This window comes from Humulus lupulus, chromosome 5, assembly GCF_963169125.1.
Source record: "Humulus lupulus chromosome 5, drHumLupu1.1, whole genome shotgun sequence".
Classification (NCBI taxonomy): domain Eukaryota; kingdom Viridiplantae; phylum Streptophyta; class Magnoliopsida; order Rosales; family Cannabaceae; genus Humulus; species Humulus lupulus.
Genome location: NC_084797.1, coordinates 103,460,485 through 103,487,780, shown reverse-complemented (window position 1 = coordinate 103,487,780; position 27,296 = coordinate 103,460,485). Strand labels below are relative to the sequence as shown.

Here is a 27,296-nt window from a genome sequence, read left to right as displayed (position 1 = left end):
AAGTGTCTACTGTGAGACCCTTTTCACAAGCGTCTTCTTTGAGACCCTTTTTTCAAGTGTCTTCTTTGAGACCCTTTTCACAAGCGTCTTCTTTGAGACCCCTTTTGCAAGTGTCTACTTTGAGACCCTTTTTGCAAGCGTCTACCTTGAAACCCTTTTACGATTTTTTTGAGGTGATCCCCCCTCGGGTCCGGACTTTTATGGCTGGATGGTCCTCGTCCAAGTTTAACCTTGGTCAGTGACCCTTCTAGCATGATGTCCCCTTCTATATGGAATATTCAAACGTATTGGTAGCAATGCGACTGGAGGAAGGTTCGCTTTCTTCAACATGCAAGTTCTTATGGCCCTCTTCCACACGTATGTACTTCTATGCTCTTTCGGACGGCGATACATCGAGCTTGCCTCGGGCCTTCCCGTGTCCGACTGGAGTGGCCTTGGGAATTTGGCTCAGGCGGATCTTGGGGAGGACTTAAGGCGCTCCATGGCTTGGGTGAGTCTTTGCTCCTCGTGCTGGTCATATTATGTATAGGCGTTTACTCATATACTCTCTCTCTTTCTTCTTTTTTTTTTTGTGCAGACCTATACGTTGGCTATGCGGTTTGTCGACTCGTCTAACAACCTCTCTTTGTCTGCTGCTGAGAGGAATTGCCTTACAGCTCGGGTGCGGGAGCTTGAGGGAGAGCTTAACAAAACCAATGCTAAATTGTCAGAGGTCCAGACAAAACTTTCCAACTTGTCATCGAAGAGGAAGGAAATAAGGGCTAAGACCAAGAGGCTAGAAGGCAAGGTTACTTGCTTGGAGCGTGAGCTCCGGGAGGCCAAGGACACTGCGGCCGCCTCACAGCAGAGGGTTACCCTGTTGGAGGCCGAAGTCGAGGTCCTCAGGGCTGACCTCCAGTCAGCGCAGGAGAGGTGTGCTTCCTTGGAGGCGGAGAAGGTTAGCACCGAGCGCAGGTCCATAGACCGCGCCCTCTATAATGTGTGGAAGCAGAATCCCAGCTTCAACTTCTCCTCCTTTGGTGAACAAGCCGTTGCTCGAGCGGCCCTATGGAGTGCCCATATTAAGAAGCCTTGAAGTAGTCTTGCTTTGCCTCTGTTTTCTTTTTATTATGTAACATCATTATCAGTATTACTTCTCTTTTGGTAACTCTTGTACTATTTTAAGAACTCCTTTTTTTTTCTTTTAATGTATAAATACATATGTTGCTTATTTATTTCTTGTTCTATTGCATTGGAGGCCCTTTTAAGCCTGTGTGAAGGGGTTTAGTTGATTCCCCTCTTTTATCTATCAGGCTGGAAGTCCTTTGGAGCCCATGTGTAAGGGTTCACTGGGACCTCTTTTGGTGCCTCTTGGTTGCTTTCATAAGGATATTTTGACCCCTTGGGTCTTAGTTACCCTTTCATGTTTTTCTTGCGCGCGCTTATTATTTCTTTGCGAGAAGCGTCCCTCTCGTCATTATGTATAGTACTATTTCTGCAAGGGTCGCTTTTAGGACCCTTTTTGGCTAGACGGCTTGGCGGCCGCTCTAGACTTATTAGTGTTGTCACTATATATATATTTTTCTTTCGTGAGGCCTTTTGGCCTCCTTGATGCTTACAAGGGTAGCTAATCCTTGTAAACTCAGGGGAGGCCTTGCAAGGTCTTTTTACTGTTTTCTGTGTTTAGGGACTTCGCCTAGGGCCCCGATATAAGGGGTCCTTCTAGGATCTCCCATTAAACGGTCCTTTTCGGGGTCATGATCCCTCTTGGGTCCTCCTGACACATAGGGGGTCGTTTTTAGGCTACTCCTAATTGAGGGCCTTTTTTTTTAGGAGGGCGAGGGGTCCTTTCTAAGATCCTCCGTTAGAGGGCCCTTTTTAGGTTCCCCTTGCTGGCTGTGTTGTTGCCCCTTGTCCTGCCCCCCAAGTGTTTGGTGAAATTTATTTCGGCAGACACTTTGGTTGATGCCCGAGTATTGAAGAAAAATGACACACGAAGTTGCTAACAATTTTTCTTAAAACATGCCGTTCCATTCATCATATTCATAATAAATAGTCTCATACACATAGTTGCAACGGTACATAGGGGGTTTTCATATGAAAGAAAATAAAAAGACTCACACCTACTTAGGAGGTTATCTAGGTAACCTCTTTGATTTCTTCCTACCATATCAAGGCGGCGTGCCACACTTGTTCCTTTACCAACAGGCATGGGCGCTTTACTGGTAATACTTCCTCAAGTGCTCTGCGTTCCATGCCCGGGGTATGATGGTGTCGTCCATGCGAGCCAGCTTGTAAGTGTTCGGGGGGATGCACTGAGCAACTTGGTAGGGCCCCTCCCAATTTGCCCCTAGCACTCCTGCACCTGGGTCTCGTGTGTTTGGGAGCACCTTCCTCAGCACCAGGTCGCCGACCCTGAAAGTTCTCTCTCGCACCCTCGAATTGTAGTATCTTGCGGCGCGTTGCTGGTATACTGCCACCCTTATTTGGGCTTTTTCTCTCTTTTCCTCCAGCATATCTAAGCCTTCGGTCAGGGCTACGTGGTTGGCTTCGTCTCCATATGCCTGTACCCTGTGGGACGTGACTCGCATTTCGACCGGGAGCACAGCCTCGCACCCATAGGCCAAGGAGAATGGGGACTCCCCAGTAGTCGTGCGTGGGGTGGTTCTGTAAGCCCACAGCACATTTGGTAGCTCATCTGCCCAGGCTCCCTTCATCTTCTCCAGCTTTGTCTTTAGGTTCTTCTTCAGGACCCTGTTGATGGCCTCCACTTGCCCATTGGCCTGGGGGTGTACCACCGTGGAGAAGCTCCTCTTTATACCTCTTTCCTTACAGTATTCATCGAAGGCTCCTCCTTCGAATTGGGTACCATTGTCGGAAATAATCTTGTAGGGTACCCCATATCGACACACAATGAATTTGTTGACAAAAGAGGTGATGTGCTTAGCGGTTATCTTCACAAGGGGTTCCGCTTCTACCCACTTAGTGAAATAATCCACTGCCACCACCGCGTACTTCGCTCCACCCCTGCCTGTAGGAAGAGCGCCGATTAAGTCTATTCCCCAGATAGCGAAGGGCCAGGGGCTGGGCATGCTGGTCAGTTCGCTTGGGGGTCTTCGAGGGTAATTGGAGTGCCTCTGGCACTTGTCGCATTTCGTGGCAAAGTCATGCGCGTCTTTCTCCATGGAAGGCCAGTAGTATCCTTGTCTCATGGCCTTCCTAGCCGTGGAGGGTCCACTTTCGTGGTTCCCGCACTCTCCCTCGTGGATCTCTTGTAACACCTTCATCGCTTCCTCTTCTTCTACGCACCGCAGGAGTGGCATGGAGAATCCTCTTTTGTAAAGGACTCCATCTATCAAGGCGTACCTTGCGGCCTTGTACACCAACCTCCGAGATTCGTTTTTATCCGCAGGCAAGGCTCCTTCCTCCAGGTACCTCTTGATTGGCTCGGTCCATGATTTCTTTGGGACGTTGATCATGTGCACATCTGCGCCTTCGATGCTGGGCTTTGGTAGGTACTCCACGGGTATTGATTCCAGGACATCACCATCCTTGGTAGATGCCAGCTTTGCGAGTGCATCGGCATGGGTGTTCTTTTCTCTGGGGATTTGCTCTATAGTGTATGCCACCATTCGTCCCAGATAACCTTTCACCTTCTCCAAATATGCTGCCATTTTGGGCCCCCTTGCCTGATACTCCCCCTTTATTTGGCATACCACCAATTGCGAGTCACTGAAAATATGAAGGCGCGTTACTTTCAATTCCTGGGCTAGACGCAGGCCAGCTAAGAGCGCCTCATACTCCGCCTCATTATTGGAGGCCTCAAACCCAAATCGGATTGCGCAGTACATTCTGTGTCCCTCGGGCCCGGTCATCATGATGCCCGCTCCCGATCCTCCTTCATTCGACGCCCCATCAACATGCAAACTCCATTTCTCTACACCTCCTAGTTCATCCTCCATAACAGGCTGCTCCCCTCCGTCATTCTGTCCTTCATTCGGCTGATGGGTGAACTCTACTATAAAATCTGCCAGCACCTGTCCATTGATGGAGGCCCTTGGGGTGTAGACAATATCAAACTGACTTAGCTCAATCGACCATTTCATTAGTCTCCCTGAAGTTTCTGGTTTATGTAGGACTTGTCTCAAAGGACTATCTGTTAAGACATCAATCGTATGCGCATGGAAGTAAGGCTTCAACTTCCTCGACGCCACTACTAGCGCATAGGCCAGTTTTTCGATCTCTGGATACCGGCTCTCCGCGTCCACCAGACGCTTGCTGATATAGTATACGGGCTGTTGTTGCTTCTTCTCTCCCTTAACCAGGGCTGCGCTGATGGCATGCTCCGACACCGCCAAGTATAGGTACAGCTTCTCGCCCTTCTCTGGCTTTGCTAACAGGGGCGGCTTCCCCAGGTGCTCCTTCAACCTGACAAAGGCTTCCTCACATCTTTCATCCCAAGCGAACTTTTTGCTCCCTTTGAGGATGTCAAAGAATGGGAGGCACTTGTCGGTGGACCTTGAGATGAATCTATTGAGGGCCGCCACCCTTCCTGTTAGGCATTGTACCTCCTTCTTATTCTTCGGCGGGCTCATTTCTATGAGTGCCTTTATCTTGTCAGGGTTGGCCTCGATTCCTCTGGAATTGACCATGAAGCCTAGGAATTTCCCTGAGGATACCCTGAAGGTGCACTTGGCTGGGTTCAGCTTCATCCGATATTTTCTGAGCGTGTCAAACATCTCACCAAGGTCTTTGTTGAGCTCTGCTGCTACTTTGGTCTTCACTAGCATGTCATCCACATACACTTCCATATTCCTTCCTATCTGATTTGCGAACATTTTATTCACCAGCCTTTGATAGGTGGCTCCCGCGTTTTTGAGCCCGAAGGGCATCATCTTATAACAGTAGAGCCCTTTGTCTGTAATGAATGACGTGTGTTCTTCATCTGCAGGGTTCATTGGGATTTGGTTGTATCCTGAGTAGGCATCCATAAAACTTAGTAACTCATGTCCCGCCGTTGCATCTACTAACTGATCTATCCTGGGGAGTGGGAAGCTGTCCTTAGGACAAGCTTTATTCAAATTCGTGAAATCAACGCAAGTTCTCCACTTCCCGTTCGGCTTCGGCACGAGTACTGGGTTTGATACCCACACAAGATAGAAGGACTCACGGATGAACCCGTTGGCCTTCAACTTGTCAACCTCTTCCTTTAACGCTGGGTATCTTGTTGGATCGAGTGCCCGCCTCTTCTGCCTGACGGGCCTTGCTCCTGGGGAGATGTTCAGGTGGTGGCACATTACGCTGGGGTCTATGCCCACCATGTCCTCATGACTCCATGCAAATACGTCTAGATTATCGTTCAAAAATCTTATCAATTCTTCCTTCACATCACCTTGTAGGCTTCTCCCTATCTTCAATTTCCTTAAGGGCTCTTCCGTCACTGTAGCCTCCTCTACTTCTTCTACTGGTTCTGCTCTTGCCTCATCCACGACCCGAGGGTCCAGCTCCTGCGGACCCCCTGTGGGCATGCTTATCGCCTCATGTACCACCATGGTCATTGGCTCACGTGGCTTTGCAGGCGTGCGGAGTGAGGTGTTGTAACACTCCCTTGCTTCCTTCTGTTCTCCTTTCATACTCGCGATCCCTCCTGGAGTCGGGAACTTGACAACTAAGTGATATATTGAAGTTATGGCTTTCAATTCTCTCAGGGAGGGCCTCCCTAATACCGCGTTGAAAGCTGATGCGCAATCTACTACAACAAAGTTAGACATGACTGTGGTTTGGCGGGGTTGCTCCCCCATGGTAAGTGTCAACTCAATCATCCCAAGGGGTTGCACTGAATCCCCTGTGAATCCGTATAGTGACGACTGGCAAGGCTTTAGGTGACGAATGCCCAGTCCCATTTTTTCCAAAGCCGGGCGATATAGGATGTCCACCGAGCTCCCGTTGTCCACCAGGACTCGATGCACACGCATATTTGCCAACTGGACTTTCAGCACCAGCGGATCATTGTGGGGGAAGTGTACCCCTCGTGCATCTTCCTCAGTGAACGTTATCGAGTCGTTTTCCCCCTTGAAACTCTTTGGGGGTCGTTGTTCTAAACTCATGACGCAGGGAGGCGGACTTCGTCGAGCCTCTCTTGCATATTTATCTCGTCCCTTCCTAGAATCTCCTCCAAATCCTGGGCCTCCAAAAATGGTGCGAACCTCCCCTTGTATCTCTGGGGCTCGCTCCTGTGCCTGGGGCGCTGTGGGCTCGTTTTCTGGCCTTTGCCTTCCTCTATTGACATAGCGGCCTAAGTGCCCCTGGCGGATAAGCTCCTCAATTTCCTCCTTCAAGTGGATACACTCTGCCGTGGTGTGTCCAATGTCCTTGTGATATTGGCAGTATTTACTGGGGTCCCTCTTGGACCGATCCTTTCTCATTGGTGGGGGTTTTTTGAAGGGCACTCGATCTTCGTTGGTGACGTAAATATGCTCCCTGGTGTCAGTGAGGTTTGTATAGTAAGTATAGGCCGTTGGCCTATGATCACCCCCTCGTTTGGTCTTCCTCTGCTGGTCATCTCTCGACCCCTCATACGTCCTCTTCTTCTTAGCTATATTCGGCCCGTCATTAATTGGGGGCTTTGTGTGGGGCTCCTCCTTTCCGGCCTTCAGGTTTGCGTGGCCATCCTCCACACGGATGTACTTCTGTGCTCTTTCATAGAAGTCATCCAAGTCGGTGACTTCCCTCTTTAGCATGTTGTCCCATAACTTGCTCCCTGGGAGCACCCCGGCAGTAATGGCCATTTTTAACTCCCGGCGCGTTAGGCTCCCCACTTTTGCGGCCTCCATATTGAACCGGTGAATGTAGCTTTTTAGGCTCTCCTTCTCCCCTTGCTTCACGTTGGCCAAGCTGGTACCTGGCATTGTGTAGTCCCGCACGGCATGGTGCTGTTGGAGGAACTCGTCAGAGAACTGCTGCCAGGACCTGATGGACCCTGGCCTTAGCCTTTTGAACCACTTGTAGGCGGGTCCTTTCAGAGTAACAGCGAAGCAATGGCACCTGGCACCACTTCCAATCCCCCTTAATTTCATGAGATCGTTAAACGCATCCAGGTGGTATTTTGGATCCGTGTTCCCTTCGTAAGGGGTCATATTGGGCTCTTTAAAATTGGTAGGGAGCCGGATTGCCTGAATTTCTCACACGAAGGGTGACTCATGGTCGAAGTCTTCCTCAAAGGCCTGGCCACCCGACGCGGTGACAATCTTGCTCCGCAAGCTCCGCATCTCCGTGTCTAAGTCCTGCCTCCTTTTGCTGAGGGAGTCTCTTAGAGTGGATGGGTTAAGATCTGCCTTTCCCTTGCCTTCTCGAGGCGCCTCAGGGGGTGTAGTCCCTTTGCCTGCCCTCTTCTTATTGAGCTCCTCCCGCAAGTCTGGGGGCGTTCTTTTGGAGGTGACCTCATCCTCACGACGAGGGGCAGCGGTGGTTCTCGGCGCTGGCCTTTGGGCCTGCTTAGGCGGTTCAGGGTGATCATGTTGCTTCGCGCGGGGGGTGTTGCTAGTTGAATGTCGGGTTCTTCCATCATCTACTGGCACAGTGGTCTCCACCCCATCTTTGCCTTTCTCCTTTCCCTTAGGCAAGGTTATGCTGGACTTACCCTGCAGTAGGCCGTTAAGGACCTCTTGCATGTTTTCCAAGGTAGTTTCTAACCTTTGGTTTTTACGGTGGAGCTCATGTATCTCCTCTTCGTAAAATCGGGACTTTGAACTCGAGCTCACGGAGTGGACCCGGGGGTGTTTGTCAGGCCTATGGGTAGAAGGGCCCGGGTCTTGCCGGCCGGAGTTCGGTGCCCGCGGCGGTTTTGGAGGAGGGAACTCATCAGCGTGCACCGGTGGTGCTCTGGGAGGACTCCCTCCAGGTGGAGCGGCCGGCGATGAGGCCACTCTATCTCCTCCGTGAACCTCAGGGTCTTTCGGGGGCTCCACATCCCTGGGTGGAGGAGCGTCCTTCATGGAGGCCTTCAGCTGGACTCCGTTTAGGTGAACCTCTACCTCCCGCGTCTCCCTTAGTCGTTTCGAGCGTCTTGGCATCTTCTTCTTGTCGGAAACAATGGCGGAACAGTAGCTTGAAACTAACGTTCCCACAGACGGCGCCAAACTGTTGACGGTGAGAACTCGTCAACGAAGTTAAGTTGGAAAAATTATCAAGTCAAGATCGCTAATTGGAAAGCTGTAAAAACTTGAACAATAACTCAAGAACAATGGTGTAACAATAATGGAGAAATCAATCTTTCATTCACACTTTAGGCTTAGCTACAGTAAAATTTCCCACCCCCTTCCTGGTGGTCTTGGAATCCCTTTTATAGTTGGCTCTAATGGCCTTAGGTACATAGTGGTCCCGGGGACCAGGAGGTACATACATACTGCATTAGGGGAGTGGCTCCAGAGGTGGTGATCGTACATCCCGTACTGGAGCAGGTGTCAGTACAATATCTCCACTACTTGTCTGTACCCATTTCTGATGCGTGGTGGCAGACGTAGTGGCGCAGGAGGTCGTGGTGTCGGCTCTGTCCTATGGCCGTAGACGTACGGACCATGGCTCTTCCCCCAGCAATCTTACTGGTACTGATATCCGTACTCAATACTAAGTCGTACAAATATGTCTTCATTCGACCCGTACGGGACCTCCTAAGCTTAGGGGTCCTAAGGTGCAAGGAATGGGACCCTCGGTGTGAGGCGGAGATCTTAGGTCCTTGGCGCGAGATGCCTGAAGTCTCCCAAGGTCACTCACAAATCTTGGTGATAGGTATGTGCCCCATGTCTGACGTCTAAGGACGCACGACGAGACGCCCCGTTTGTGGCTCCCTTGACAGCGCGGCTCCCTAGTTGCTCAGGAGGCCCCTATCCCCTCGTAAGGCCAAACAAGGCCATGCCTGGGCAAGGCCACTTGGTTACCTCGGCCTATGGCGAGGCCCTTAGACGTGAGGCGGCTAATGCGAGACGGTGGCACGGGCTTAGCATCCAAGCGAAGCCAGGGGGTGCTCCGTGCGTGGGGGCCGAGCGAGGTGACGGGGGCTCCGTGCGTGGGGGCCGAGCGAGGCTACGGGGCTCCATGCGCGGGGGCCGAGCGAGGCCATGGGGCCATGCGCGGGGGCCGAGCGAGACGACGGGGCTCCATGCGCGGGGGCCGAGCGAGGCGACGGGGCTCCATGCGCGGGGGCCGAGCGAGGCCATGGGGCCATGCGCGGGGGCCGAACGAGACGACGGGGCTCCATGCGCGGGGGCCGAGCGAGGCGACGGGGCTCCATGCGTGGGGGCCGAGCGAGGCCATGGGGCCATGCGCGGGGGCCGAGCGAGACGACGGGGCTCCATGCGCGGGGGCCGAGCGAGGCCATGGGGCCATGCGCGGGGGCCTAGCGAGGCAACGGGGGCTCCGTGCGCGGGGGCCGAGGACCCCTCGTAATTCTCATATTTTGGCTTGGTGGAATATGGGCGTCCACAGAAACTACCAAAATATTTATTACGAATATGGCTATATATCTCGAATGTTCTGGGATTTTTTGAGTGTAGGTTATTATGATATGTGTGACGTTGGTTATTAGGTACAATCAAAGTATTTAATTTTGATGTGGCTATTATTTTAGAATTGAATGATAGGGTTGGAACTTATCCAATACCCTAATGACCAGTAACAATATCTACCTTAGGTCGACCCGTTACTGGGTTTTGGTATACTTGTGTGTAAGACTATTATTACTAAGCGTTGTCGCTTACCTAGTTGTTCATGTTATAGGTAAGTGCAAAGGAAAAGTGGACCAGTGAGCGCCGGAGTTTGCTTGCGGATGTGTACATGTGGCCTGACCTGGGGAGGTTTTTGATGGATCACTATTTTGAAAAGAAAAAGCTGAAAGTTTGTTTTTTCTTTGGGATAATTGTTTTGTTTTAACTCTGTGGAAGAGTAGTTGTATTTTCGTTTACTTAACTCAAAGTGTGCGTACGCGATCTTTTTAAAAAAAATTATATGGATTTTCGGTACAATGAGTTAAAAGTAAAAAGTTTAAATTTCTGCATGATTATGGTCTTGTATGTTTTGGGGCATTACATAATTATTCAATTTCCCATAATTATCACATAATTATTGCTTTGGCCCAGAAAATTAATTCCTTTTCAATTAAGTCATTCTCTCTACAAATCTTCCTTATGACATCCTTACCCTTGATAGTGTAGGACAGATGTGACTTGTGGACCATGGACCTATAATACGAAGCTCCAATAAACCAGATTATTAATTAAACTATTTAATCTAATAATCTTATTTATTAGCTCCATTATTACTCCGCTATAAATATGGAATTGCACTCTAAGTATTTATAGAATTATATTTACAGAGTTTTCTTTGTAGTCCATTGATATAATCAATAGATGTAGTTATGTCCTCCAATTATTGGTTCGTTAATTAGAGCTGGTCAAAATTACCATTTTACCATTCTAATTACCTCTTGTTACTAAAGTACCATTAATTCATTAGCGAATAATTAATCTATCAAATTATAGATTTGAGCTCAATAACTATTCACTTCCAAAATGAAACCTTAAGGGAACCAATATTCGATCCATTAGGAAAGTATGGATTCCATTATTGTAAATCATGTTCCCAACCATTCATGATATTGAATCTCCAAAACAAAATTCACTAGCCTCATTATACTAAGAAACCTTAACGAGTGAATCAAAAGATCCAATAAGCACAAACAGAAGTTCATGACTACTCAGGACTTAGATTGATCTACAAATGATCATCTATAATGATAAGAATTAAATCTTTATGGCAAATGGTAAGTTTATATAGGTAGTTAATTTATATAAGTTTTGTCATATATAATCTCTATTATATACCTCACATTTACTAAGATGTCTATCCACATCAGTATTCTGAATCTAGATCACTTGCATCTCGTATGCTTAGTAAACCATACTGGTAACCATTTATTAAAGATTCCTTACATTAATATGTTACTGAATATTTTATTCATAGTATATGATCTTAATTCCATCGTACTAATACAAGATCATATCCTCATAAATGAATATGGAATTTTCTTGATATTCATATGAATTATTCAAACAATAATTATAAAATACAAATAATAAAATTGTACTTTTATTTTAATCAATAAAATGTCTTTACTTGATTTTAGGGCATAAATCCTAACAATCTCCCACTTTCCCTCAAAGCAAGTGAAGCATCTCCCTTAATCCTATGTTGCGTACATGACCCATAAACGACTTTGCAGGAAATGTCTTGGTAAACGGGTCTGCCAGGTTCTGTTTTGACGCTATCTTCATAACAGTCACATCACCTCCCTACACAATCTCTCTAACTAGATGGTATTTCCTTTCTATATGCTTTCCTTTCTTGTTGCTTCTAGGTTCCTTAGAGTTAGCAACTGCTCAACTATTGTCACAGTACAGAATTAGTGGCTTCTCCATATCTAGAATTACTTCCATATTAGTGTAGAATTTTCTAAGCCAATCCACTTCTTTAGTTGCTTCACAAGCCACTATATACTCGGCTTCCATTGTTGAATCTACAATACTGGATTGTTTGATACTTCTCTACAATACATCTCCTCTACCAAGAGTGAACACTGACCTAGACGTCTACTTATAACTGTCTTTGTCTGATTGGAAATCAAAATTAGTGTATCCAGTGGGGTTAAGTTCACCCCTGAATATACAAGCATATAATCTCTTATTCTCCTAAGTTACTTGAGAATGTGCTTTACTGCAATCCAGTGTTCCATACCAGGATTTGATTAATAATGACTTACAATCCCTACTGCATAGCATATGTCGGGCCTAGTACACAACATAACATACATTAGACTCTCAACTACTGAAGCATAGGGATACTTTATCATGTCCTCTTCCTCTTGAGGTGTCTTTGGACATTGCTCTTTGGAGAAAGTAATTCTATGTCTGGTCGGTAACTAATCTTTCTTGGAATTCTACATAGAGAACCATTCAAGCACCTTATCTATATAATTTTCTTGAGAAAGTGCCAAGAGCTTGTTCTTCATATCCCTGGATTTTGATTCCCAGAAAATAGCTCCCTTCGCCCAAATCTTTCGTTTGGAAATTTTCAGCTAACCACTTCTTCACATTTTACAGTGTCTCTACATCATTCCCAATGAGGAGAATGTCATCCACGTAAAGAAATAAGAAAACTAAAACTTTAGCCTTGATATATAGATATATAGACACACATGCTTTGTCGACATTCTTGTAACGACCCAAAATCACTAATAAGGCTTAAGGGCCTTGATTAGTGTGCCAGGAGGGCAGGTTGGGATTTATGTGTGATTTTAATGAGTTAACTGCATGGTTATGATTTAAAGCATGTTATATGACTATTTGTTTATCTGAGATGCATGACTATGTATATTAGTATGCATGTAGGCCCGGATCGTGTTAGAAGGGCATAATTGTAATTTTGGCCATGTTGGGCATAACTGTATTGATATGTGATGATTGTTGAGACCACAGTGGTATGTGGGTGTATCTGTGATTCATGACTCGAGACGATCCCAGTGAGCAGGCTAGCGGAAAGTCATGGCGGGAATTTGTACCCAGCTCGAGGCGAGCCTGGGGTATAAATAGGATCTGTTGAGTTTATTGGCGTTTATTTTTGATATCGAGGAATATTATTTGGTGATTTATCAGGAGTTGGGAAGCAACGGGAAAATATTAGAGACACTTGAGGATTAGCGGGAATTGGGTAAAATGACTAAAATGGCCCTACTTGGACAAAAGGGCTTAGAGTTAATAGGGAGGGAATTTTGGTCATTTGGCTTTTAGAGATTGATTTATGAGGCTTTATACACTTAGTGGGATTTATAGAGTAAGTGTGTTGGCTGTGGAGAGAAAGAAAGAAAAGAAAGAAAAAGGAAAGAAAGAAAAGAGGGAAAACAGAGGGGTTTTCCTCAAGGTTCGGTTTGAAAATTCTTGCACCATTTTTCCCTCCATTTTTCTTGGAGAAAAGCTTAGTGGAGAGCAATGATAGGCTAAGCATCAAGGATCTTGGGTTAGGCTTGAGGATTGGCAAGGGGTTAGCAAGATCACATCAGAAATTTGAGGTAAGTTCTTGGAGATTTCTGTTTTAGGGTTTGGCTGGTTTGAGCTGTGTTTTGAGCTGAGTTGTTGGGAAATTTAGGGGATTTCTAGGCAAGATTTGAGGATGAACAAGCTAAGGAGGCCTAGGGTTGAATCAAGGTCGAAATTGCATCAATGATATGATTTCTAAGACTCTATCTTTGTTGTTTGAATGAATTTATGGTTTTTGAGTTCATCATGGTAGATTTTGAGTTTTGGGTTGCTTGAGCTTGGGATTGAGTGCTTGGGATGCTTGGGATGAGTGTGAGGTGTGGATATGTGTGTTTTTGGGTTTGGAAAAGGTTTGGTCAAGTTTAGAGTTGAAAAGGTAGAAGGAAATCGCAAGAAGCAATTTCTGGGCTTGGTCTGGCTGCAACTAGCGCTACAGCGCTAGTTAGGGGGCGCTGTAGCGCTAGCCCCTGTTTCTGGTGGGGTGGTTCTGCTTGTAGCGCTACAGTGCCCTCTTTAGAGTGCTGTAGCACTGCACTGTTCACAGAGGGGATTTTTAGGCTTTTTGTGAAGGGATTTTGACCTAGGGTTCGGGGCTCGATTCCGCCACTTTGTTTTGGAGACTTAGGACTTCCCGGGGGGCTCGGGATTGGTCCCGAGGCTAGGTATTCGGACTTGGGGTTCGGTGTTGACTTTGACCTATGTTTGTGCCTAGGTGTGCGTTAAGGCTCGAGTGGGATCGTGCTCAAGGAGTCAGGTGATCTAAGCTATTGAATGGAAAGGTAAGAAAACTATAACACCCGTAGGATGGGGCATGGGCCCATAGTATGATTGCGGGGCACGGCCCTATATTACATGTTGCATGATGAGATGATTGCAGGGCACGGCCCTATATTGCATTACATGTTAGGGTGCAGATTTAAATGAATTGATATTTGTTTGAATGTTATTTTGAGATATACTATATGTGTGATTATAGTGAAATGAACGGCTATGGCCGAGGGCGGCAAGGCCGAGAACAGCAGCGGGGCCGGAAGTAACACTTAGCACATGGGATGCTTATAGTCAGGGTAGGACCCAGGGGATACATGTGATATCCCTACGGTGAGGACCGAGACCCCAGGCTTTGGTAAGGCTTCTGGGGCGGCATGGCCGTGTTTGCTTAGCCTAATGGTTGACTTGTTTATCTGTGGATTTTTCTGATATGATAAACTGTATAAATTGCATATGTTATGTTCTGCATGAGTTTTCTTGCTGGGCTTCGGCTCACGGGTGCTCTGTGTTGTAGGTAAGGGCAATGACTGAGTCAACCAACCATGAGTACGGAGAGCGTGAAGCGACGCGTACATGTTTGGCCTGCCCGACCGCTTTTGTTAGGGGTTTATTCGAAAATGGCTGTAATAATCTATAATTTTTATAACTGATCAATTGTAAACTTATTTTAAGAAGTAAAATAGTTTTCAAAACTTATTTTGGGATCCCAAATGTTTAATACTAGAAGTTTTATTGAAAAAACGCGTTTTTCTAAGATTACAGCCTTAACTTTTAATTAGTCACACTTTTGTTTCAAAACCTCGGATAGCGAGTTCATTGCACACTGTTTTGTCTTAAAACTCACTTAGTAACGGCTCTAAGGAAGTAGGGCGTTACAATTCTATTCGAATGCGTATGTTTTAATTGTCTCATTGTAATGCCCCGAATTCTCCGATGTGATTTAATGGCGGGATTAGTAGGCCGGGAGGGCCATACTTGTTTAATTAAGCCATTAAATGATATTATGCATGTATATGTGAATTATATTATAATATGATGTTAAATGCATGCATGTGGGTCCACATGTTTAATTACAGGGGTGTGATGGTAATTTGGCCCGTTGAGGGTATAATTGTATAATTGTATGCATGTCGATGATATGTGTTGAGATCACATTATAATGTGGGTTTGTTCGAGCTTTTCGGCATGAGACGACCATGGTATGTTAATTAGCGGTCTGGTCATAACAGGTTTAAGTTCGAGGCTCGGGAGGAGTCTCGGGGTGATTTTAATGGTTAGTGCGTTACCGGGTATTGGAGGGTAACAGGATATGAATTATTGGTGTTTGGGATTATTGAGAATAGCGGGAATTGGAGAGCGTTAATTATGATTAACGAGATAGGTTGGAAATGACAGATTTTCCCTTAGGAGCCTTTAGAAACCCTTAAATGACCTAGGGGTATAATGGTCTTTTTACCCCTAGGATAGATATAAACAGAGTTCAGCAGTAAGTTGATGAGAAAAACAGAGCAAGTTCTTGAGCTTCCCGTACCTTCTCCTTCTTCCATTTTCTTTGTGATTTTTGGTGATCTTGTTGAGGATTCAAGCTTGGGAAGTAGATCTTGGGAGGTTGGGAGAGTGTTCCAACATTGAAGAGCATCACAACCTGAGTTTGAGGTAAGTTTCCAGCCATTAGTTTTCTAGTATGCTCTGTTTTGGTGTTTGTTTTTAGCTTGTGGTTTTGTTGTGGATAGTTGGAATTGATGGAAGTTTTGGTTGGGATTTCACTTGGGTTTCGATGAGGGAGTGTTATAGATCAAGTTTAGGAGTTGTATTGGAGGTTTGAGTGGTGTTTAAGCTTGGATTGAAAGGTTGGTTCCAAGAGAAATCGCAAGGGAAGAAAAATAGGGGTTCTGGCTAAACTGGAGGTTGGGTCGCGGCATGGCCAGGGAGGGTTGCGGCCCTTGAAGGATGCTGAAGTTGGGCGCCTCTGTTTGAGGGGCGGGTCGCGGCATGGCCAAGGAGGGCTGCGGCCCTTAGTGGCTTTTTGGCCAGAAATAGCTTTTTGGCTCGGGGATGCTAGCCTTAGGCCTCGGGGTCGATCTTACTACCCAGTTTAGTAGTGTTTGATGTCTCAGAGGCTAGGTTTTGGTTTGGGAACCCTTTATTATTCATTTTATTGATGGAATCCCATAATTGGTTATGACCAGGTAACCGCTAAAGGACCAAAAGGTTGATCGTTCTCAAGGGTCGTTCTTATTATTAATTCTCGCTCGAACAGGAGGTAAGAAAACTGCACCCTGTGTATATGTGACATGCGAGGTTGTATTGAGGCATGTTGATTGATAAATGTGGACATGGATTGCCTATTAAATGCTAGTGAATGTTGAGTACTTGTATATGTACTGATTAGTCAGGGACACTGACCTAAGGAGTCAGAAATGGCATAGCGTCATGAACGTCGAGCCAAATGAAGATTAGATCTAATCGATATCAGCGTTGAATGACTCATATGGGGTATTACCGCTGGACCGACCCTAAGGTCGATGAACTTATAAGCGCTTGTATGGTCTAAGACCAGTTATTCAGAGCCAGGGCATATGGCCCCGGTGACTGTTTGTCACATGGCTAGGGAACGCTGTTCCAGGGTTATGACTTTAAGTCATGAGGAAGGTTATGTTGGTGACTATTCACCATACACCTATCCTGATCAAATTTATGAAAGGTTCTCTTATCGGTTAAAACCGAGTGACCCTAACGTCACATGGCTAGAGGAGGCTGTACCCACTTTTGTGACTGTTGCGACTGTCACCTATTTTTTTGGACTGTTGGTCCTGGATGATTATTACGATTCTTGTTGATATTTTATCATGCTGTATTATGATTTTTCTTGCTGGGCCTTGGCTCATGGGTGCTATGTGGTGCAGGTAAAGGGAAAGAGAAGCTCACCCAGCCTTGAGTGGAGAGCTTAGGTGGTGATGTGTACATATGCGACCGCTTGACCACCACGGCCAAGGCGTTCTCAGAGGAACTAGGGGGTTTACCCTATTTTGCCGTTTAGATCGGCGGGATTGTAAATTTGGAACAGTAATGACCATTTTGTACTTAGAACAACTTGTAAATGTTTTGATTAGCTCTGCAGAGCAGTTTGTAATGAAAATATCCATTCCCTTTTTATTAGTTTTTCACCTTAACCTGTTAATTACACTTAGAGCACGTTTTTGACCAAAGGACTCGGGTAGCGGGTCAAATTTCCAGTCCACCGTTCACCGTAACTGTTCTGGGGTTACCAAGGCGTTACACTCATCAAAGGTGATATTCCAAGATCTAGATGCTTGCTTTAATCCATAAATGGATTTCAACAACTTACACATCTTTTGATCTTCCCAAGTTTTGATGAACCCTTCTGGTTGTACCATATACATACTTTCATCAAGATAGCCATTCAGAAAAGTTGTCCTGACGTCCATTTTCAATATCTCATAGTCATAGGTTGTAGTTATGGAAAAGAGGATGTGAATGGATTTTAGCATGGTCATAGGAGAAAATGTTTATTCATAATCAACACCTTCTCTCTGAGTATAACCTTTGGCTACTAGCCTTGCCTTGAAAGTCTCTACTTTCCCATCTACATCTCTTATCTTCTTGAAGATCCATTTGCACCCAATGGGTCTGACATCTACAGGTGGGTCTACAAGTTCCAAGACAGAATTGGAATTCATCAATTCCATTTCTTGGTTCATGGCTTCTTGCCATTTCTTCTTTTCAGGATCATTCATTGGCTCTTTTAAGGTTAATGGATCATCCTTGTCTGCATTAGAAACAAGAACATGTGCCTCATGTTCCTAGCGAACAGGTTATCTCACAATCCTCCCACTATGACATTGCACTGGGCTTCCTTTTTAGGAATATTGGTTTCCTTAGTTTTTTGTTTATCATTTAATGATGATGATGATGATGATGATGATGATGATGATGAAGATGATGGAATCTTATCAGTTGTGAGTTCCTCCAAAATTACCTTGCTCTAAGGTTTTATAGTTATTCATATAGTCGTGTTCAATGAAGGTCCCATTTGTTGAAACAAATACCTTTTGGTCATTGGGTCTGTAGAAGTAACCACCTCTTGTTTCTTGAGCATAGCCCGCGAAAAATGTACACTTCAGACCTCGAATCAAGTTTCCCTGATTTAGGTCTAAGAACATGAGCATGACAACCCCAAATGTTGAAATGATGCAAACTAGGTTTGTTATAATTCATCAGTTCCAATTGCATTTTGTTGATGGTCTTGGATGGGACCACATTCAAAATATAAGTCTCCATTTGAAGTGCATATCCCCAAAATGAGAGAGGAAGTGAAGAGTAGCTTAACATAGACCTGACCATGTCTAGCAAGGTCCTGTTTCTTCTTTCTGAAACACCATTTTGTTATGGCGTTCCAGGTGGTGTAAGTTGGGATAGAATACCATGCCCCAACATGAAATCTTTGAATTCCAAATCCAAATATTCACCACCTTGATCTGATCAAAGTATTTGAAGAGTCTTACCTAATTGCTTATCATCCTCAGCTTTGAAGTCTTGAAATTTACCAAAAGTTTTAGATTCGTAAGCATTAGGTAAGTATGGCCATATCTAGAGTAATCATCAATAAAGGTGAAAAAGTACTCATATCCACCTCTAGCTTGTACGTTGATTGGACCAAAGACATCACTGTGTACAAGCTCTATTGCCATTCGCTAAGAAAAGATGTTTGGTCATTTTCCCTTCTAGACAAGACTCACAAACCAGAAGAGTTCCAACTCTTAGTTCTCTCTACGATCCATCTTTTGTTAACTTGTTTATCCTCTCTAGTCCTATATGACGAAGTCTAAGATGTCAAAGATATGTGTCATCCTCTTTCAAAACCTTTGGTCTTTTGTTTCCTTTCGGTTTAGCTACTTTAAATAATTTCGAGTTATTTAGCAATCGTTCATTTTATGAAAGCGATCATGTCCGAACATTTAATTGCATGTCTAAAGAAAATTTAAGAATAATCAAATAAAAAAAATATTCTAAAGTCAATACATGCAATAAAATAAAATTCAAAATAATAAAAGAAATAAACTAAAACAATTGTTCAAAAGAACAAAATAGTTTTATTTTAATAAAACTAAAGAACTATTAAATAAACAACTTTCTTTAACGATTTCTTGAACTAGATGCTTTCACTCTCTTCTTTCTAGTCTTTTTGTCTCCATCTGCAAGTTCCTCTTAATTGCTCAAGTGTCTGTAAGGAAGAAAAAAACTATGATTAGTGGTTTCTAAATGAAAGATTCATAATGATACATTAGAATCCAATATTAAGCTTAAGTTAAAGGCAGATCATATTTACCTTTTTCGCGAATGTGTCTTATCTGTATATCCTCATAGACAACATCCCACATACCATGAGTGTATTCAATATCTTCGAACTTTTTCCTCAGCTTTTCTTCCATGGTGCTAAGAATATAAAATCTTGCCATGTGATTTGATCTCATCCAATCAACATATTTTTCATGTTCCTTTTTCCTTGCATCCCATGATGTCATAGGAGGAAGTCACATTTCATTAAAACACATGTTTAAGCTTTTTAGCAAAAAAAAAAAATTAATAAAGTTGAATTTATCCATCATCATTCATCCTCTTCAGTTAGTTTTACTTTACTTATATGGTCATCAATCATTTGATGCATGACAGGGCACATAATGGGAAAGTAATTGGGTGGCAGCATTTCTATGATTGAAAATAAAATACAACATTATTACTTATTTGAAAAAAAAAATTATTTGGAAAGTAAATATGATGCATGAATGCAACAATAAAAACACATAAACTTAGCATTTACTATTCCACGATAAAACTACCCAACAAATAAAGTCCTTCCATAGAGCTGGTCAAGTTAAATTCAAATAGCTTATAAGACAATCTTATCTTTATTATTTAAATCTTAAATAACTCTTTATTTTCTCTTTTAAAAATAAAGTATCACTTGTTTGGTCAAGATACAATTATCCATCGCAAAAGCTTAGTTGCATCTTTGTAAGTGTAACCCATTATTTCAGAATTCATGACTTGACTTAGAAAGAGCCGCCTTAGGGTCGGTGAAGCCTAAAATACATCACTCTTTCCTATATTCGTAAAAAGTCAACCTTGGTATTAATATGTCTAGAAACCTTCCTTAGGGGGATGGAAACAAAGCCGCCTCGAGGCCCTATTCATATTTCACGGTGTTGAACTAATAATGGAGAGCATATGTCACATTGAGATGTTCACCTTCTCCCACTTACTATTTTAGAAAAAATGTGTTGTATTAAAACTAATTAATTAATTCTAAATTAATTACTAGTTTATTAATAACCCTACGATTGTAATTAATTACAAAATCATTTAATTATAAAAAAGTTTGTGTCTATAATTAATGTGATATATATATATATATAATTACCCATTACACTCATCTCACTTTACTAAAACACTTTTTAAATAAAGTTTGTTATCTTAAAGGCCTATATAAACTATTGCCTTTATTATGGTGTGTTTTAGCAAGTTTTAACTAATATAATACTCAATAGTTTACATGCAATTGATTTCACCAATTCAATTCATATAAACACTTAGGACAACCTTAGATAATCATGTTTTTAAAAGATGCATGATTAATCAAAATTGTGTGGGGTTTCATGAATGACATGTAATTGACTAATGCATGATCATGTTATCAATCAAACATTAATTAAAATTGATTTAAAAAATACAATAAATAGATAAATAAACAACAAGTGATGAATCGAGTACTATTGGGTATTTCCAAATTTACAACCCTTTGAATAAATAGAAATTGAAATTATAAAATGGCCTTTAGTTGTTTGCAAGGCTCCAAGAATGTTTCACTTCTCATATTGGTCCATCTTTATAATTCTTAGGAATTTATTAGGCCCAAATAATTAATTAGAAACTAATTTTCTAATTAATTTATGTAATTAAAACTAACTTTTAATTAAATAACCCTTTTTGTCATCTTTTTAACTTAGTTGAATTTAAATAATTAAAAGAATAAAATTTAATTAATTATTTATACTTAAGATAAGATCTTAACCAGCTGAAAGATATTTTATTTTTCTAACAAAAATAAAATAAGATAATTAAATTTTCAAATTCAAACAATTTTAAAAAATCAATTAAATAAAAGATAATCAACACAAAATTAGGGATTCTGTTGGGCACCATGAATGCTGCCCTAGGGTTAGGACTGGTGACATGGAAGGTGAGCCACAAGGGGCTCGACATCCGCATGGATATCGCTGGGCACGGTTAGGGCTCATTCAAGAAGGCCAGGCAGCTTGGCATGTGCTAGGGTTGCACCTAGATGCAAGGGCGCGGGCAAGCCAACAGTAGGGAGGCGCAGGGGCGCGACTGGGCAGGGAGGCTCAAGCTTGTGGCTTGTTCGTGCAGGTGGCTGGTGTAACGCCCCAAAACATACAAGACCAAAATCATGTGGAAATTTTATGACTGATAATCATGCAGAAATCACTAGCTTGTGCGCGAAGGTGGCCGACGCTCACTGATCCACTTTGCCTTTGCACTTAAGTATACTAAAACCCAGTAATAGGTCGACCTAAGGTAGATATCTCTACCGATCATTAGGGTATTGGATAAGTTCCAACACTATCATACAATTCTCAATAATAGCCATAACAGAAAATCAAGCACTTTGGTTGCACCCAACAACCAATTTTCATACATATCATGCACTCAAAAAATTCCAGATATTCATGATATATAACCATATCCGAATAAATAAGTTGGTTATTTCTAACAACCAAGTTCACGCATATCACAATAACCCGCACTCAGAAAATTCCCAAAACATTTAAGATATATAACACATGTCATAACTAATCAATAGATTAACAGCAAGGGATATGGGCCTCAACCCGGTTCCAACATTAATGTCCTGGCTCCAACCCGGACTATATATTTTTACCATGTTCTGGCTCCAACCTGGACTGTACTTTTACCATGTCCTGGCTCCAACCCGGACTTATATTTTTACCATGTCCTGCCACTACTACAAAAATAGGCTTTAACTTCGGTTTTTATACATAGAATTGTTGGGAAATACATAAAAAGTGAAGTTAAAGCATTTGATGGATTTTTAACTTCGTTTTTTTGGTTTAGCACTCATAGGAATTAACCTATTACTTTGGTTATTTACATAAAGTGAAGTTAAAGGGTAATAGGCGGAGGGGAAAAAAATGACGGAACCCTTTAACTTCGGTTTCAGTTTTTTGCTAAAAACTGAAGTTAAAGGTGCCTATATCCCGAGCCCTTCAACTTCTCCCTCATTTTCGAAATGCTGAAACCCCCCAAACAGAGAGCAAAAACCTCCATTTCCACCGTGAGAAAAATGAGGGTTTCACCATTTAAGACCATTTCCCCTCATTTTCTTCCATTTTCTTCCATCAATCTTGCTAGAAAACTCAAATATATCATAGAAACTTGGTTATTTTCAGTTTTGAGTGAAAAAATGATGTCTTGACAATGGTGACATGTGGTGGTCGGAAATACCCATTGTTTTGGGTTTTTCAATGAATTTTCAACTTCTATACAAAGTTTTGAGGATTGTACTATGTATTGATCATTAAATAGATGTTTACATGATTTTTTTATATATATTATTTTGGATTTTCTTATATTTTTTGATAATATATTGATAATGTATATGTGTTTATGGTTGATAATAATGTTTTAGAGTTGTATTTGATTATTTAAGAATGAATGAATCTTAAAAAATGTGTTTGTGATAATTTTTTTTTATTAATTCGAATTGAATATTAATGTATTACTAAATTTATAATTTATTTGATTTATTTTTATATTTTACAATATATTTTTATTTAGAATAATTATTTAGAAAACTAATGAAGTTAATATTTTGTTGTTGTTAAAAAAAAGTTAATATATTGTTGTTATAATAAAGAAAGATCAAGTTAATATCTAGTTAAAAAAGTTCATTTGTAAAATACAGTTTTAATGTTTAGATATGTTGTTGTTGTAAAAAAAATTCAAGTTAATATTTAGTTAAAATAAAGTTTTATTTGTATAATATGTTTTAATGTTTCGTACTAGTTATTATAAACTCAATAATTATTATATTTAATTTTGTTTATATTATTTTTAGGACGGTTATTGTTTTGGAGGTAATTTGGTTTTTCATTGGTGGTTACTAGCTTGAAGATTAATTTTAAGATGAGTGAGAATTTTATTTTTATTTATTACTACTGTACATATGTATAGAATTATAGTTAAACCATATTGAATTTAGTGGAAATTAGTGAAGTAGGTTATGAGAAATTTGTGTGTTGCAGTGGTATAAGGATGAAATTATGCATGTTGACTATTATGTTTGTTTGTGTTGAATTAATAGGTAGTTATGAAATTGGTATATGTTACAGAAATAGAGGAAACTTTGCTCAATTTTTTAGGATTTATTAATTGAACATGTTTTTAAAATATGTAGTATTTATTCAGAGTTATAATTTAAACTTTTTAGGTTTGGTGGTAGGTTTTGAATAGGATATCAGGAATTTGTGTGCTGTGGTGATAACCATAAGTCCCTAGTTTGAAGTAACCTTATCATGCCTCTTGAGTAGATAAGGTTACTTTGAACTAGGCAACTTATGGATACCGTCAAAATTCAAGGCAAGCATTCAAGATGAAAATGGATTAACATGAGTTCTATTGTAATTGGAGACTAAGCTTTGCTTTTCGGTATGAGGTATTCCTCCAAGTTTTGATAAACTTGACATGATTATGCTTATTTGCTTTGTGAACTATTGCAAATTTTAGTTGTAAATTGAATGTCAACAAGTTTGGGTAGTCCTATTTATAGGGGAAATTCTGCTAAATGTTTTGAAAAATATTCAATACTTAAGAAATTTCAATATTTCAAATAATTAGTTAGGTGAACTTCATATGTTTAATTGTATGAACACTTTAGATTTTTATGTGGTACTTGTGTATATATGTACATTAAGTCTATATAGTTTGTGAATTTTATTTTATTTTAAGTTTATTGGAATGTTCAAATATATTTATTAATATTAAAATTATTACAAATTAGAACTAAAATAATTATTAAAATATTTTATAAAAAACCAAATTAATAATACAAATAAAATAAATATATTTTTTTTAGGGAAAAATACCTTTAACTTCAGTTATTATGTAAAAACCAAAGTTAAAGGGCTTGAACTTCGATTTTTACATAATAACCGAAGTTAAAGGGTACCCTTTAATTTCAGTTTTTACATAATAACCAAAGTTAAAGGGTACCTTTTAACTTCGCTTGGATTAACTTCGGTTAATATTTCCGCAAGATCCGAAGAATAACAAGCGAAAAAACCAAAGTTAAAGCCTATTTTTGTAGCAGTGTGGCTCTAACCCGGACTATATTTTTACCATGTCCTGACTCCGACCCGGACTTTAGCTTACCGTGTCTTGGCTCCAACCTGAAACTACTTACCATTTAGTCATAGAATGCAAAAGCATTGCAAGAGTAAGTATTAAGCATACCCTGGTCTTAACGACCCAAACAAAAATAGTGTAATCTACAATACAAGCACACACTAGTATATTCATGTTATAGCCAAGAAAGGGAAATGCTAACTTACTTGGAGTCCTTAGTTCCTAGCTGGATCCTTAATACTGCTATTTGTTTTTCCCTTTTGCGGTTACTATAATTAGTACAATGTACTCGGATTAAACTATGACATATACTTATAGCTAATATTTTACAATAGCTGCATGCAATAAACTCTCAAAGACTCTATACCGTGGCCTCTTATACACTTCATAGTGTATAAGATAGAATTTTCTTTTTAGTCTTTAATTGGAAAATTGGTCTCACAGTAACATGCTCTCCACAACATGTGTTTCAATATTACTTCAAGAAGGAATTATCTTGTTTGATCATTTGGTACTCTGGTTTTAGAAAAAGGAGTTAACAAAATCGCATCATTAGAAAACTACCATAATTTTCATCCTTTTATTAAATTCACCATTTCCTTTTATAATACCAAAATACTCCTTTTTTACTCTTCATTATTATTATTTTTGAAAAGTCACGCTTTTTTTTTTATAAAGATCCTTTTTAACCTAAACTTCATTTTTACCAAGTTTAATGATAATCTAAAACCTTTTTGTGGTATTTTTGAAAAGAAGGGTAATGGGAACATTAATTATTAAAATGGTAAAAATCATATTTTATTTATCTCAAAATGATTTTAGAGTGGTTGAACATCCAAATCCTTAGTAACTTTTATAAAAAGAACCATTTTCTAATTTCCACCATTTTAGTTTTACTTCTTTATTTAAAGTGATAAAAGTCCATTTTTAAACCTTTTCCATATGATGAGTTTTTGGCCAAAGCCCTCAAACTTTCGTCCAATTATTATTTTTCATAAGGACGGGAACTAGGCGAAAACCTTGCGTCAAAAATCGTTTTAGGCTAGAAGAACTAATCAATTTGGGACCAAAGTGTTTCTTTTGAGTATATAAGAGTACCTAAAATTTTTGGAGGCATTTGGGGATGTTTTGAAAAATGTTTTGGGGCACCAAGTCAGAGGGACCTGCGTTGTTTTGCCTCTGGGAGGGGACACGTCACTGGTCCCTGGAAACATAGCACACGCAATGCATCGCCTGCCAGTACAGGACCATACAATGATGTGTTTTTGGCTCCAAAATTCAAATCAAATGCTCTAATCTCATTGGTTGAGTCTAATGAGAGTTCTCATAATATTTAAAGGGGTTGTTTGAGATTTTTGTGAATTGATCACTCACCTCTCTCTCTCTCTAGCCTTCAAGACAACTAGTTTTCTCCAAGATCTTCATCAAGAAAGCTTGAATTGCATGAAGATTCAACACTTGTGAATCTCAATCTCATTCCATTGTAGTAGCTTCAAGAAACCTCAATAAAGAGGCTGGGAATAGATATTTTTGGACCACAAATCTTAATTTGTGTCAAGCCTTTGTTACATTTTGTGATTCACATAAAATCATAGAGTTGTGATTTTATGTATCAAGGTTATTCAACTCAAAGGTCAACTCTATTACTTGTTTTATTTGTATTATTCTTCCATCAAACAATAGATTATCCTTGTTTATTCCTTTGAATTGTAATATACAAAGCTTTGTATATAGCCTTATCTCGAACAATACATATCTTTGGCATTTAAGATTTGGACATACTGGTTTGGATAGGATTAACATGTTAGTAAATGATGGACCTTTAAGAGAATTAACTATTGGTTCTCTTCCAGTTTTTGAACCATGTCTGGAAGGCAAATGATCAAGAGACCTTTCTCTGCAAAGGGCTTAAGAGCCAAAGAACAACTCCAACTTGTACACAGACATTTGTGGTCCAATCAATGTACAAGCAAGAGGGGGGTATGAATATTTTGTCACTTTTACTGATGATTATTCAAAATATGGTTACCAATATTTAATGCAAAGGAAATCATAAACTTTTGGAAAGTTTAAAGAATTCCAAGAAGAAGATGAAAAATAATTAGGTAAATCATTGAAAGTTCTTCGATCAGATTGAGGAGGTGAGTACCTGGATTCTGAATTTGAGGACCACTTGCATGATCATGGAATTCAATCCCAAATAACTATACTTGGAATGCCACAAAAAAATGTTGTTTTAGAAAGATAGAATAGAACATTATTAGACATGGTTAGACAAGCGTATGAAAAAAGTGATTTAGTGCATTCTAGGGCTATGCGATTCAATGTGAACTGTACATATTAAATGTTTTTCCATCTTAGTCAATCCAAAAGACACCCCTGGAATTATGGAATGGAACTAAATCAAGTTTTTGTACCCAAAAAATACGAGCTAAATTACTCAGCATGGGGTATAGCTAGCAGACAAGAGTATGAAGAAAGTGTACACATAGAGCATCTTGCTAACTCTAGAGTGAGCAGCTCAAGTCAACTTGATGTCTTATGACAACTGGATAGTCTCTAGACATCCAAATCGCCATTGTGAAACTCTGAACGTAACCCATGTCAGTTCAATTTAGTTCTTCGACACCCAACTCGAAGGGGTGTTCAGCTCGCGGGAGCCTGGTCATGATTCACAATGAAGGATCCCAAAAGACTTAGAAATTCCTTATACGCTCATTAATGCTCATATATTATTCTATATTTATTACATAGAATCAATAGGCATTAATGTATTTATGTAAATGGGATGTTACAATATTTATGCAAGGTTACCCAAAATTGTCTAGGAAGAATTCCCTATAAATACAGGGGACAATGGACAGAAAAGGGGATCGAAATTTTGTATGCTGAAACTCTAGTGAAATTTTCACAAATAAATTCACGGTGAGAAAAAATAGATTAATAAGAGTGACTTATGGACTAGGTGGATTTTAACCACTGAACCACGTAAAAAGT

General features: G+C 41.0%; 1 protein-coding gene across 1 annotated transcript; it reads left to right on the top strand.

The window, feature by feature from the left end:
* Positions 1-481: 481 nt before the first annotated feature.
* On the top strand, positions 482-17,663 carry LOC133779342 (filament-like plant protein 1). Its single transcript, XM_062219314.1, has 4 exons — positions 482-490; positions 578-937; positions 17,466-17,499; positions 17,584-17,663. The coding sequence occupies exons 1-4, from the start codon at positions 482-484 to the stop codon at positions 17,661-17,663; spliced, it is 483 nt and encodes a 160-aa protein (XP_062075298.1).
* Positions 17,664-27,296: the final 9,633 nt, after the last annotated feature.